The 15,732-nt window shown below is 42.8% G+C and overlaps 1 protein-coding gene across 2 annotated transcripts in view; it reads left to right on the top strand.

Annotated features, from left to right (window-relative positions):
• The first annotated feature begins 421 nt into the window (after positions 1–421).
• Positions 422–15,732, top strand: part of XPNPEP2 (X-prolyl aminopeptidase 2) — a 97,455-nt gene continuing 82,144 nt past the window's right edge. Inside the window, exons 1-4 of one of the 2 annotated variants that reach the window (XM_033946147.1) lie at positions 422–701; positions 9,914–9,987; positions 12,116–12,226; positions 14,437–14,500. In XM_033946147.1, the coding sequence (XP_033802038.1) occupies positions 653–701; positions 9,914–9,987; positions 12,116–12,226; positions 14,437–14,500 (298 nt within the window). In that variant the 5' untranslated portion in view covers positions 422–652. Of the gene's footprint in view, positions 702–9,913; positions 10,100–12,115; positions 12,227–14,436; positions 14,501–15,732 lie in introns of those variants that run through there. The other variant, XM_033946148.1, reaches the window with a different exon arrangement.

Below are 15,732 nucleotides of genomic sequence, written 5' to 3'. Positions count from 1 at the left end.
AGTCTGTCCCCATTCGCCTTATGATAAAGACCACATACCATTTTAGTAGCCTTCCTCTGGACCGCCTCCATCCTTTTTATATCTTTTGCATTTATTTTTGTGAGCGACCATGTAAAATCTGTGAGCGATGCTACTAGAGTATATGGGAGTGATCACTCACATGCTCCAGTTAGAGGGAACATAGGTTATCTCCGTTGCATGTACGAGATAGCTTGCTTTTGTTCTGAGATGTTATCTCTCTTGTAGATGAAGGATTGCATGGTTATTTCCCATGTGTGTCAGAATCCAGCTGCTAATAAAAGTTATTCAGTCACTTGTCCCATAGATCTTTGAACTTTTGGACTGACGTTGGCAAATGCCCATTTTCCAGTTCATTATCGGAAGAGCACAGTAATCTTATGACCCGCACAGCTCCAGGCATTCCTGTGAGGCAAGTAGGAGCATGAAACTCTGACATACACCAACGAGAAAAGAATTTGGATGCAAAGCTAGCACCAGCAGCTGATGTGGAAAAAGTTCATCCAGAGTGACATGAGGCGGGCTGACACAAAGCAGGCACACCCACACACTTCTTGTCAACCTGCATAGGTCTGCTCGCGTCTCTCTCTTTTTAAAGCCTTGCTGTAGGGTGAAGCAGAGCTGAACACTTACCATGGCACCTTCTCACTGGAGTTTCAGCGCCTGGATGTTTATCCTCTGTGGTATGTTGGGAAAGTATTTAAATCTGAAATCTACTAGCAAGCTTGAGATGCTGTTATGGTGTCCCCTGTTTCCCCTTCTCAGAGACACTGTAGTGTAGTCACTCATGTTCGTATCAAGGAAAGTGTTCATGGCACAAGAGAAGACCAAGAATTTATTTTATCAGCCTGATGCCCTAGATGGAATTCTTGCTATTTTGCTGTAAAATAAATTTGTGATGTTAGTAGAATTTGAAGACAGTATTTATATTCTAAAATCATGTCTACAGTTTGTCAGAATAGGCCTTGCTGTCCTGTCTTCCAGTTCTCTCGCTCCTTTTTCCTTTGTGTAGATTTGCTCAGCACATTAGATATTATTTACTAAAGTGTGTTAAGCAGTTAATACATGAACTAGTGGGTGTTAACTGCTCCCGCAGTGGTCAAACAGTGTGCGCTAATTCACACATTAAGTGCATTGGGGTAAATTCAAGAATACGTGCCAGAAATTAGGACACTAAGGGGGGAATTCATCAAAGGTTGCTAAGTACATTAGCATGCACTAAACACTAAAGACACCCATTACAATCCTAGGGGCGTCTTTAGTATTAAGCATGCGCTAATTGTTAGCGTATACAAATGTAATTAGCGCACACTAACACAATTAGGGCTAGATTCACTAAAACCGATTCTGTCTCCGGTCCGTTCCCGATTGCATGCAGGCCGACGAATTCACAAAAGGCCTGCATGCAAATGGGGACGATCAGTGACACGCCGCCCACCCACGGCCAGGATCGCCAGAGAGCGATCCTAGAGCATGCGCAGACCCTGACAGTAGTGACAGGAGAAACAGCCTCCTGTCACTGCTGTCAGGGCTTCTGCCAGCTTTTTAAAAAAAATTTTATTTTAATCGGGCACATATTTTGCGTGTATTACACAAGCAAAATAACTGCTCGGTTAAAATTAAAAAGCCCCCCAAAGTGCCTCCTCCCTCCCCAAACCCCTAAAAAATGCCCTGCGCACCCCCCCATACAATGCCCCACCGAACACAAGGCAGGACAGACGCCAACTCCCTCCTGCAATCTCAAATACCACCTTGCCGGGCCCGACCCGGCCTGGCCCACCTCCCTCCCTGTAGTAGGCTAACCGGCTAGCCGGGCCTGGACCACCCCCTCCCCGTATCTTTAGAATCATTGGGAGCAGGAGGGGTGCCCAGTCCCTCCTGCTCCTCAGGCCTCCTGTAATCTTAGGGAGCAGGAGGAAGCCCAAAGTCCTCCTACTTCTGCCGCAATACTGGCCTTAGGCCATGCCCCGATGCATCATGGGGCATGGCCTAAGGCACTGATTGGCTGAGGTACCTCGGGCTCTTCCCTTGGGAAAGGCCTGGGGCACCTCAGCTAATCAGGGTCGTCTTTAGGGAGGAGTCTAAGGAAGTCCCTGATTGGCCAATCATTGCCTTAGGCCCTTCCCTGTGCATCAGATGATGCATCGGAATGTGGCTTAAGGCCAGTATCGTGGCAGAGTGGCAGAAGCAGGAGGACTTTGGGCTTCTTCCTGCTCCCAAAGATAACGGGAGGCCTGAGGAGCAGGAGGGACAGGACACCCTTCCTGCTCCCAACGATTCTAAAGATACGGAGAGGGGGTGGTCCAGGCCCGGCTAGCCTACTACAGGGAGGGAGGTGGGCCAGGCCGGGTCGGGCCCGGCAAGGTGGTATTTGAGAATGCAGGAGGAATTGGCGTCCCTGCCTACTTTGCATGCTGTTTCCCCTAATTTGCATGCATGGATTGGAAGCTGGTCACAGGAGAGGTTAGTGAATCAGGCCAGAGGGAAATATGGACATAAAGGGGTCGCAAACCAGTCGGTACACGATCAGTTTGCTTTGTGAATCTAGCCTTTAGGGGTTGATTCTTGAACCATGCGTCCCAATTTTAGGTAGCGATAGGCATCCTACCGCCGACCGGCAGCCAATCGGGAGACATTTAGAAAAAATGCTGCTGAGAAAGGACGCCTACGAGGAAGGCAGGCATCTATGGAGATGCGCAGGTACGCTTAAGCATGCCCAAGGTGTGGCGTGGCATGGTTTCACCCAGAAGTGGCCTTGAGAAAGCTTAAGCAGCAGTACATATCTTTACAGATGGGAAACAGATGCCTTAAATGTAGGCCTGCAAAACGCTCGGGAGTGCAGACCTGATTCTGAATAGGATGCCGCTGTGTGATTGACACTCAATCAGTGGCTGTTTCTTAGGTGGCTGCTGACACTGGCATCCTATACAGAATCAGGCCCATAGAGCCCTTTGATGAATTTCCCCCTAAGCACTAATTCTATAATGGCAATTTCACTCACAATTGCCACTATAGAACACTAGTGTACACTGGTATTCTTTTGCTCAACTTTAGGTCCAAGCACTAACACCAATCAAATGGTTGATGTACGTGAGCACATCTAAATTGCAATTGTGAACATAAGTGCTAGTATTCTATAACTTATGAAATGCAAGGCACACCTATGAATTTATTTGTTTTTAGTATTTATATACCACTTATAGCCTAAGTCAGAGGTGTCCAACCTTTTGGCTTCCCTGGGCCGCATTGGCCAAAAAAAAATGTTTCTGGGGCCGCACAAACGCGCAAACGCTGCAGCAAGACAGAGGAGGGAGTTGGCAAGACGGTAAACACCCGGGAGCAGCAGAGGAAAACACTGCATCGCCCTCAACCGGGGCCGCATGTGGCCCTCAGGCCGCAGGTTGGACACCCCTGGCCTAAGTGATTTACACCCTAGACCTGCCCAAATCATGCCTATACCACGCCCCCTTGAGATTTAGACAAACTACTGATCAACAACATAGATGTACGTCTAGAAAAGAGGTTCTGAAAAGAGTTAATTGGAAAGGTTTGCTGGGAAATTGTCCTTCTGCCCCTTTATGTCACTTTTTGGCTGTTTTTATTTTTTGAAAATTAGCCCCATAGCGTGTAATTGCAAGAGATGTTCACATAGGCAGAGCGAAGGAGGGACATGGTTGGGGCTTCCACTTGCGTTGCCCTTTTATGTCCCCTCCAGTTTATCAAAGCCATCACAATGGAGGCCACAAATCCTGGCTCTCTCTGGATCCCATGAAAAAGAAAAAGTCCTGTTACTGTACTGTACATACACTGTAGAATATATGTAAACCATTTTGATTTGGAGTGCAGGAGTAGCCTAATGGTTGGGGCAACAGACTTTGATCCTGGCAAACTGGATTCAGTTCCCACTGCATCTCCTTATGACCTTGTCAAGTCCTTAACCCTCTATTGCCTCAGGTACAAAACTTAGATTGTGAGTCCACTAGGGACAGGTACCTGCATATAATATATACAGTGCTGCATAAGTGCTTGTATCTGAATAAATTCATGTAAACCGTTCTAAGCTCCCCTGGGAGAATGGTATAGAAAACTGAATAAATAAAATAAAAACAAATAAAAGTCTAGTAGCACTATAGAAATAAGTAGTAGCAGTAGTAAAGATTCTGAGTCTGGCTAGGAGGTATCACTGTTGAGTGATGGCAGAGATCCCCTCTTTCCTCCCCCTCCCCACCACCAGGGGCAGTAAATGTTGCCTCCACAGCATTCTGCAGATACCCTGAGCCACTGGGCCAGCAGTATGCCATGTTTCATCCTGCAACATTAATAAGCACTTAGCCATGGGCACAGATATAGCAAAACAGCTATGTAATAAGGAAAAGAACATGAAGAAATTACATTACATTACATTAGGGATTTCTATTCCGCCATTACCTTGCAGTTCAAGGCGGATTACAAAAGAATTATCCAAGATGTATTACAACAAGAACTTACAAAAAAAAAAATTGGTCATTTTCAAAAAGAGTAAGAAATGGGTAAGGTTATTTGTTTGGGGTAGTTGGCTTTAGTGAGAGATGGAGTTTGAGACTTGCGGTATTATTTCTTTTTTCAGAGTTTTCTTGAAGAGTATGGTCTTTATTTCTTTTCTAAAAGTCTTGTAGTCGAGGGATGCTGTCATTAGATTGGCGATTTGGTTGTCTAGTTTGACTGCTTGAGTGGCCAGGAGGCCATCATATAGTTTTCTCCGTTTGACCTCCTTAATTGGGGGGTATGAGAATGTGAGTTTTCCTATGTCTGGTTGCGGTGTTGTGGATGAGGCGGTTATTCAGGTAGTTTGGACTGTCTCCATATAAAGTCTTAAATAGTAGGCAGTAGAATTTAAATTGCATTCTTGCTGGGATCGGAAGCCAGTGTGATTGGAGATATGCTTCTGTAATGTGATCATGTTTCTTTAATGAGTAGATGAGTCTTAGTGCTGTGTTTTAGATAGTTTGTAGTTGTTTTGTTATGGTTGTAGGGCATGGGAGGTAGAGGATATTACAGTAGTCAAGTAGGCCTAATATTAAGAACTGAACTATGAGCTGGAATTGAGTTTTCTCGAAGAATTTCCGAACTTGTCTTAAGTTTCTCATGACTAAGAATGACTTTTGTATTGTTTTATTGATTTGCGGTTGCATGGTGCAGCATCTTTCGATAGTTATTCCTAGCAGTTTTAGGGTGGTTTGTATGGGGTAGTTGATTGCGTTGATTTCAATGTTGGTTATGGTTGGTATTTTGTTGTTTTCTAGGAGGATGAATTCATTTTATCTGTGTTCAATTTCAGTTTGTGATCTTTCTTCCAGGTTGCTATTGATTTTAGTGTTTGGTATATTGTGTTCGTCATGGAGAGTTCAGGTTGATCGAAGGGTATGAGAATGGTAATGTCATCGGCATAGTTGTAGGAGGTTATGCCTTGTTTGTCCAGGTGAGAGCTGAGGGAGGCTGTATAGAGATTGAAGAGAGTCAGGGATAGAGGGGATCCTTGGGGAACTCCGCAGGAATCCTTCAAACCATGTGTATACTTTATCTGTGATACCTATTGTATCCAGGATTTGTAGTAGAATGTTATGGTCCACCAAGTCGAATGCAGCGGTCAGGTCTAGTTGTATGAGCATCATTTTTTTTCCTGTGCTGAGATGTTGTCTGGCTGTGTCCAAGAGAAATCCTAGTAGTGTTTCCGTGCTGAAGTTGTTTCTGAAGCTGGATTGTATGGGATGGAGTATGTTATGGTTTTCTAGGTAATTGGAGAGGAATTTGGCAACTAGTCCTTCTATTATTTTGACGTAGAGTGGAATAGAGGCAATGGGTCTGTAGTTGGCTATTTGGTCTATTGGTCCTTTGGGGTCTTTGAGGATCGGAGTGATGATGATTTCGCTGAGGTTGGTAGGGTAGTGGCCGTTTATTAGCGAGATTTGTATCCAGTTTAGAAGAAGAGCGCGGAATTTGTGCTGGATGTTTTTAGGAGATATGGTGGACAGTTGTTGAGGTCACAGGATGCATGGCTGTATTTTTTGTAGTATTTGTTGAATTCAGGCCATTGTATGTTGGGGAATTGAGACCATATTCTATCTGCTGCAGTAGAATCTCTATCTATGGGGAGAATTGTGAATTCGTTAGGATGGGTAGAGGTGTCATTGAGGGGAGCTCTTGCATTGGTAATTTTATTTTGGAAGTGTTCTGCTGAATGGCTGAGGGGGGGTAGTATTGTTAGTGGTCAGGTAGGGTTTGGTGTCGGTTAGGGTTTTTAGAATTTGGAAGTTTTTTGGTGTCTTGGGTTTCAGTGCCTATTAGGTTGGTGTAGTGTGCTTTTCTCTTGTCCTTTAATTGTGATTTGTATTGTTTGTTGATTTTTTTCCAGTCTGATGAATAATATCCAGCTGGATGAGGTGCTTCTTCCCTCAGTGCAAATTTAAAACCCAAAACATTCAGCTAGACGGAAAAAAAAAAACCTGGCTGTTATACTGCAGGCTCAGAACTCTCACAAACTTTAAAAATAAAACACTCTTTTATCTTGAATTCTTTAATTCCCTGATGATTTACTGTACTAACAAGAATGAGAATTAAACACCTGAGAGAGGGTCCATCCTCTCCCCATTCCAATCATTTGGATTTGATCCAGACTAAATTTTTCTACATTCTTGTGGTTTGCTATTGGGTCCCATCCACCACATTCCAGTCATGCTAGCTTTCCCCATAATACATGAAATCTCCTAATATCTTATTTTTCCAGTTTGTCTGCTTTAAAGTTTATAATGGAGCTTTGTTGAGCAGGGATTGTCTCTTAGGCAGGGCTGGGTTTATATATAAGCTAGAAAAGCTTCAGCTTAGGGCTTCACATTACATGGGGCCTATTTATTATTGTGTATTACTTTAATAATACTGTAGTTAGTAAAAAGCCTGTATCTAATGAAGCATTTCATGCTAACTTTTTCAAAAACATGGAAAACTATTAAAACCTAAAACTCATTTCCTACTTAATTGAGGCGGGCCTCTTAACTGTTACAAGTGTCTTAGACATAGAAATGATAAATAGTAGTTGTTGAAACAGTAGCTTCCAGATAGGTGGGAATCATTTAAAAGGGAAAATGAGGAACCTCTGTGTCACTGCAGAAGTACCAAAAGAAATCATAATACATTCTGAGAAGAGAAAGAAAGAAAGAAAGAGGAGTGGCTGGAAGATGCAAAGGGAAGGAGGGAATGAAATGGATGAAAGCAAAGTAAAAGGCCAAGGAGAGAGAAACTCTTTTGGAGGAGGCGTGCCACTTATGAAGTCAGAATCGAAAAAGGGATTTGTCTGCAAAGATAACCATGGTTGGTTCAAAAAACCTGAAGGAGGAAGAAAATTGGGGCTTTGTAAAGTGTCTTGCAGGTTCCAGAAGTTGAAACAGTTGGATGTAAGACACAGAAGAAGAAACAGAGTCCGTAGTTACTTTTCATGCAAGGGTTCTCAACCCAAAATCAGGACAAACCCAGCCAGTCAGGTTCTCATGATAACCATGATGAATATGCAAGACATAAGAACATAAGAATTGCCTCCAAATTTATCTCAAGTATATTCATAGTGGATATTCTGAAAACCTGGCAGGTTGGGCAGAGAACTCCTGTTCTAAGAACAAGCAAAATCTAGAACTAGGATCTAAGTTTCGGCAACAGCGTCGCCTTCCTCTGGGGACAATATTAAACATGTCGGCGTCTCTATTTCGCAAATGAAGGCAACCCTGTCGCCGAAACTTGGATCCTTGGACTTTGCTTGTTTTTACTTATTTCAGTCGTTTTAGTTTGAATAAAAGACTCATATCCATCAGTTGGCTGTGCCATCTCCAGTGCCTCTTTTTGTTGTTCTTTCCATAGTAGTCCAAGGCTTGGCTCTTCTTTCTTTTCTTTCTGTTCTTCAAATTTTCTATTATATTATCCTGTCTGCGCAACTTACTGTTATGCAATACAATAATTCATTTATATGTAATTATCTGCAATTTCTTCCATTACAGCACACATTTGAAAATATGTGTATTGAAATGACGTTTATTTAATTTAAAACATTTTATTAAAGGAATCAAATAAATATACAATAAGATAATACAAAAAGATATTCATTACAAATACCAGTAGTACCTTGGATTACGAGCATAATCCGTTCCAGGAGCATGCTCGTAATCCAAAATGCTCGTTTATCAAAGCGAGTTTCCCTATAGGAAATAATGGAAACTCGCTTTGATACGTTTCTCCCCCCCCCCCCCCACGAGAACCGGCATTGCTCCCCCCGAAGGCCCCCCTGCGATCCGGCACCCCCTCCCCCCCCACGATCTGGCACCCTCCCCCCGCGATCCAGCACCCCCCCCCCCTGACGTGAACCGGCACCCACCTCGACACAATTGGGCACCCCCCTGTTGCGATCAGGCCCCCCCCACCCCGCCGTGATCGGGCAACCCCCTCGCCGCTTCTTACAGTTATCTGGGCATCGGCACCGGCATGTCATGTGCTTGGTGCCGGTGCCCGAAGATCGTCCTCCTCCTCTGCTGGGCCTTGAGCATCAGAACGTGAACTCGCAGGCCTTGAGCATGCGCACATGCTCAAGGCCCAGCAGAGGAGGAGGACGATCTTCGGGCACCGGCACCAAGCACAGGACATGCCAGTGCCGGTGCCCAGATGACTGTAAGAAGCAGCAGGGGGGCGCCGGATCATGTCGGGGGGGGGGGGTGTCGGATCACGGGGGGAGGGTGCGGGATCGCGGGGGGGGCGCTCGTAAATCAAGCCATGCTTGGTTTCCGAGGCGTCGATTTTGAAAATGTTTTGCTCGTCTTGCAAAACACTCGCAAACCAGTGCACTCGTAAACCGAAGTACCACTGTATATTCACAATTCTAATTTTTCCATACATATTTCTATCATTCCTCCAAAATATATTTCCATATATCCTATTTCACTCTATGCACTCCTCTTGTTCCATTCCCCCTTCCCCCTTCCCTTCCCCCCCCCCCATTGTTTTTATTTCCAATTATAACATTGTAATGAAGGAATTAAGCATATATACAATTCAAGTATTTCCATACATATTACTATCATCCCCCCCTATTCCCTCCCCTCCCCCAGAATGGAAGGTGACACAAATTACCAGATGTTGGAATGCAATAAATGTTTCCAAAGCTTCAATATAAAACATTAAGAATCATACTTCATGCTCTAGAAGAAAGATTTTAAATATAGGGGTCCCAAATTTTCAAAAAGAGACAAGTTCGTCTAGGAAATGTACGAACCTCCCAAACCTCAAATAAAATTAAACGATGGAGTTGGTTCCTCTAATGCCAAAAACTAGGAGGATCTTTCTGTAATCAATATGGTCTAGTACAGGGGTAGGCAATTCCGGTTCTCCAGAGCCAGAGCCAGGTCAGGTTTTCAGGATATCCACAATAAATATGCATGAGATAGATTTGCATCTCAAGGAGGCAGTGCATGCAAATCCATTTCATATATATTCATTGTGGAGATCCTGAAAACCTAACCTGGCTCCGGCTCTCGCGGAAAGGAATTGCCTACCCCTGGTCTAGCATTCAGACAGCAGCACCTGGATGCAGAACAGTGACCGAGATATACAGCCACGTTTTCAGTATTTTAGATATTTTAGATATTTTGTTATTATATATTCTGTAGTATTTTCTGTGCACTGTGAAATTATTGTGTTACGTGTAGATATCTATCCTATCAATCAAATGGCATTCTTTTCTGCTTTTTACCTATTTGTTTTGTTAACCGCTTTGGCCTGTGCAGTTTGAGCAGTATATCAACATCTGAATAAGCATAAACCTAAACACAAGGTCTAGTGCAACTGCTTTTAAAAAAGCCACTTTCTGCCTTGGTTTTTCTAGGATATGCAGCAGGCCTGTACAAGCAGCCCAGCTCTGAGAAAGAGACTACAAGGAACTGCACTTCCAGCCCTCCAGTGAGCAGTCAAGAATAGTTGCTGCTTCTTATTTACAGCTTTTGTGATACGTTCCGACACTGAACTGGCATAAACATCTCTTTATACACTCAATTACTATCTAACCTAGTCTGTAAGAAAAAAGCTACCTATGTCAATGTTTCTTCATCCTGTCCCAAAAGCGCATTTAACCAGTCAGATTTTTAGGATATCCATCATGAATATGCATGAGACAGATTTGCATAATCTGAATATGCAAATCTGTGTGAGACAGATTTGCATAATTTGTGTATGCAAATCTGTCTCATGTATACCCATGATGGATATCCTGAAAACAGACCAGATAGATGAGACCTCCCAGGAAAGAGACCTGGGAGTTCTGATCGACAAATCGATGAAGCCATCCGCACAATGTGCGGCACGGTGAAAAGGGTGAACAGAATGCTAGGAATGATAAAGAAGGGGATCACGAACAGATCGGAGAAGGTTATCATGCCGCTGTACCGGGCCATGGTGCACCCTCAGCTGGAGTACTGTGTCCAGCACTGGTCGCCGTACATGAAGAAGGACATGGTACTACTTGAAAGGGTCCAGAGAAGAGCGACTAAGATGGTTAAGGGGCTAGAGGAGTTGCCGTACAGCGAAAGATTAGAGAAACTGAGCCTCTTCTCCCTCAAACAGAGGAGATTGAGAGGGGACATAATGAAAACATTCAAGGTACTGAAGGAAATAGATTTTGTAGATAAGGACAGGTTATTCACCCTCTCCAAGGTAGGGCGAACGAGAGGGAACTCTCGAAAATTGAAAGGGGATAGATTTCGTACGAACGTAAGGAAGTTCTTCTTCACCCAGAGAGTGGTGGAAAACTGGAACGCTCTTCCTGAGGCTGTTATAGGGGAAAACACCATCCCGGGATTCAAGACAAAGTTAGACAAGTTCCTGCTGAACCAGAACGTATGCAGGTAGGGCTAGTCTCAGTTAGGGCACTGGTCTTTAACCAGAGGGCCACCACGTGAGCGGACTGCTGGGCACAATGGACCACTGGTCTGACCCAGCAGCGACAATTCTTATGTTCTTATGTAAGGTTAGAAAACATTAACCCGTATAGCTAAAACTTTAGGAGCACTTAGCCATTCTTCCTTTCCTTCTGTTTCAAGATCTTGTTTGAGTCATGATGAGTGGCAAAGGAAGAAAAGTCATTAAGACAAGATTGGACTAAATATTGATCACCATCACTTAGCCACATTTCAGATATGCCAAACATGCCCGGGTTATATGCAGAAGATAGGTCAAAAACTAAATAGCCCTTATGTCATAGAGAGCAAGCATTAAGGAATCTTAGGAATGAACAATTTTGTGATGGCTGTAATAGAATGCTAGTATAAGAGGCACATCCTGATATCTGCTACAAAAATCATTGATGTGTGCAGGACTCCAGCCCCCTCATTCTATAGATCTAGCACATAAGTGCTATTTGCATTCTCAGATTATAGAATACCTAGTACCTACATATGTGAATGATACTCTGCAAATATGCTGGACAATTATTTTAATCCTTAGTGGTCCTTAGTGGAATGCAAGGCATAATACAGGAGTTAACTGTGTTGGGTCTGCACAAAAGAAATCTACTGTAGAGGCATTTAATTTTCAAAAGGGTGACTATGATAAAATGAGGAAAATGGTTAAAAAGAAGCTAAAAGGATCAGTTGCAAAGGTTAGGACTGTAAACCAGGCATGGATGTTATTTAAAAATACCATCATGGAAGCCCAGACCAGATGTATTCCACGTATCAAACAAGCAAAGTCCTTTTGGATTGTATAATTATTAATTCAACTAAGTGCTAGTGTTTCGCTTCTGGATTGATCAGGCTCTGTTCTTGTCTCTATGCAGTTCTGATAAAGCTCACTCTTTTACCCTGCTGGGGTTAGAATACACCCTTCCCCTCTCTTTCAAACTGCATTGCTGTTCCCTGCCCTGACATGCATTTCAATGAAGCCTCTTGGCCAAACGTTTTGCCCACCCCATCTTTAAATGATTTGTTTGACAATGACCATATATAGTTTCCCCAGAGTAATCCAGGTATTACCATAGACAATATCCTTGGAAAGGGAACCTTCACTAACACCAGATGTTTCTCTTTGTGATCAGATCCTGCCCCCCACTGTGGTAAACACATCACAGCAACTGAGTGCTTTACGCCAGGAAATGAGAAACTTAAATATTAGTGCATATATCATCCCAGCCACGGATGCACATATGGTAAGTTTCCAAGTTTATTTTGGATTTACTATCCCACATATCAGACTAACCTGTTACATGGCGTGCAATTTATAATGAGGTCAAAGGGAGGAAGGAGTGTAAAGGGGCAGACATGGACATGAATGTGAGGTAAGGAGGGTAGAATTCCAAAATATAATAGGATAGTAGGGGTGATGGTTACTACATATGGGATTCAATTCAGTCTTCAGTTCCCAGGCCTAGAGACGTGAAAAGGAATTTTACTAGATGAACAGGTACAAGGAAATCTGAAACTGGCTAGGGAAGACTATGAGTAAGCATTTTTAAACAGGAAAGTTTTAAGATCTGTCTTGAACTTACCGATGTATGAAGAAGGAGGGTTGATGGAAGGGAGTTCCAGAGTTTGAGGCCACGAACCAAGAAAATAGATTTGCAGATATGTTCATGGATTATATCTCATTATGTGGGGGCATACAAATTGATTTTGATGTGCAAATCTGAGGTTTCTTGAGGAAGCCTAAGGAATCAGAAAACATGGTAGGTAAAATGGTTCCCCTGAGTCCAGAGCTTTAAAAACTAGGGGCCTTAGGCGTCAGAGCCAATCAGGGCCTTAGGCTCCTCCCTGTGCATCCCAGGATGCACCAGGAAGGGGAAGGCCCTCCATTTTGGAGTGGCGGGCCTGTGAGCAGGAGGGACTGGGCATCCTTCCTGCTGTCATCTATTTTTAAGGAACAAGTGTGGTTCGGGAGAGCTGGGGGCATCCGGTGGCAGAAGGGAGTGGGCATCCCTCCTGCTGATTTTGTTTTTTTAGGAAGGGGAGGGGTTGGTTGGGGGGCATGGCGGGGGAGTCAGTGTGAGGGGGTTGGTTCACGGCAGCAGGATGGGGTAGGCATTCCTCCTGCTGATTTTTGGGGAAGGGGAGGGGTCAGTTCAGGGGAGGTTTGTGCAAATGAGGACACAGTCCGTGGGATGGAGCAGGGTCCGGGCCAGAGCTTGCGGGGATGGGGCAGAGACAGAGATGGAACCTGTGGGGACATGGTGGGGACAGATTCTATAGGGACGGGGTGGGGATGGGGACAAACTTTGTTTGATGAAGTGGTAAGGATGTTTGAGGAGTATGGTGGGTCTGGAATATCCGGATGTGAAGCAATGATATGAACACCCCTGACGCAGCATTTTCATGCGAAACGGAGGGTTCCCCGTTGGGTGCAAGGACTGCCCGGCCTGGATTTGGAAGCAATTAGCAGCTAAGTTATTTTTTCTTGCTTCTACTGTGGATGTTATGAGCTGGACTATACTGCCTTTTGTTACATTCACCCACTGATTTTCATCTGTACTAGGCGTGCTGGTTGATACCACCTGGCAGGCTACTTTAGTTGTCTCGTTTTTGGACTATTTTTTTGCATTTACATATAGAACAGCTTTTGTAGGAGTGGAGTTTTTTTGGCCAGATGAAGCCAAACTGAGGCCTTTTCCTCCACTTCTTTTCTTTCTCTTTTCCCTTTTTCTTGTGGGAGTGTGAATGCTGTTGGGTGTAAGTTTAAGGCCTTGTAGTGTTGCTGGGTGTGTGTATCATTTGTCCATGGTTTGAGTTAGTAAAGGATATATTCTGGCCCTAATCCTCTAATATTAATTTTTAGTGGGACAAACTTTGTCCCCATGTCATTCTCTAGTTCAGAGTCCAACATAACTCCCAAATATTTCACCTGAGATGACACAGATAATACTTCTTGAGACAGGTAAACTTCACATAGAAATATATCCAGACTATTCCTCAACACATAAGGAATTTCTGCCTTTTTTACATTTAATGTCAAATTATTCTCAAATATCGAGGTATAAAGCCCATCAAACAGCTGTTTAACCATATCAAAGTCTCAGATACAGTCTCAATCACAGGCAATAAAACTTGTAGTATGTATATTGAAATTGTTTGTTTGCACAATGGTAGTTTGGAAATTTAATAAAGATTTAAAAAAAAGAAAAAACCTTGTATATCATCAGCATATATAGAATATGAAATTTTGCACACAGGAAGCATAGCCAGAGCCACAGGATTGGCTAATTATAATCACAGAAACGTTTGAGATCCGATCGATTTAGTGATCATTTAGCTTATCTTCTTAGAGTATTGCTGTTCAGCATTAGGGCATGTATTCTGTGTTCCCAGTCATATCTTATAGTTTCATTATGAAGAATGTACTACCCACTGTGTTTTCCCTGATTCTCAGAGCGAGTACATCGCATTGCGTGATAAGAGGAGAGAGTATATGACTGGATTCGCAGGCTCAGCAGGTAAGAAGCACTTTAAACCGTTACCTAGAATTCGGTTTTCTATTGTTTTGTATACATGTCCTCATTAACCCTAATCACTGCCTTTATTTTTATTTGCATGGACTTAATTATTCCTACAACTACCTTCTACTATACCACATTAAGGGCTAACACACACTTAACCTGGGGAAAAAAATGTTTACTGCAAAGCGCATTGAAGTGTTTTGTGGCTACATTATTATAAATAAGTAATTTTAATCCTCAAAATACATTTCATTCCCCCCCCCCACTGAATTAATAATTGGGAGGAGGGTGGGAGAAAATGATTGTTTTATATATTATTTGTGTAATTAATAGTGCATTTTATGTAGTATTTATGTTCAGTTAATTGTATTGCACTGTCAAAGTTTGAAAATCAATAAAGTTTATGAATATACATGTCCAGGGTGGGTGGGGGGATACTTTGATCTATTTATGGTTGAGGGTAATTGTTGGGTGTATAATGGGGGATTGATATATATAATTGATATGTAATATAATTTGATAGAATATTAAGTGCTGTTAAAGTGTAAAATGTTTTTATTAATTATGTTGCACTTATTGTTAGTTTTAAACTGAATAAAGAATTTAAAAAAAAAAAGAGAAGTGTTTTGTGGCAATGTGCCTGCCATTATATCTAATCTAATCTAATCTAATCTAATCTTTGGTTTATATACCAGGTCATCTCCCAGTGGAGCTCAACTCGGTTCACATATAATTAAGACTAAAGTACATAGCAGAAAGCATAGGAGAAGGAAGTACTAATCAGAAACTAAAGTACATAAGAAAAGCATAAGAAAGATAATTATAATATCATTTCATTGAGGCTGTAGTTAAACCATTTAAAAATTGCGAGAACAACAAAGTTTTCAGGAATTTACGAAATAATTGCAGCTGGCCTAATGGTGTCAGGAAGTTCATTCCAGATCTCTACAAACTTGAAAACAAAAGATCGACTGAGCTTCCCAGCAGATTTATGTTTTAGTAAATTTTTTCAGGAGGGGGCATATCATGGCTACGGAAGCGTTTCCCAGTTAGTGCATTTGGGTTATGCAGAGTTAACACAGGAGCTCTTAGCAGCACCCAAATAGGAGGTGATAAGTTGATTAGATTCGCCAAAGCCACCTGACCGCTGCTACAGCTCTGAATCCCTTTGTGCAATGAGTCAGTATATCAATACAATAAGATGAGGGGGATCCATAATGTTCCTTAAT

This window comes from Geotrypetes seraphini, chromosome 5 (assembly GCF_902459505.1).
Source record: "Geotrypetes seraphini chromosome 5, aGeoSer1.1, whole genome shotgun sequence".
Classification (NCBI taxonomy): domain Eukaryota; kingdom Metazoa; phylum Chordata; class Amphibia; order Gymnophiona; family Dermophiidae; genus Geotrypetes; species Geotrypetes seraphini.
Note: the sequence above shows the minus strand (reverse complement) of the source record. Positions and strands in the feature narration are given on the sequence as shown.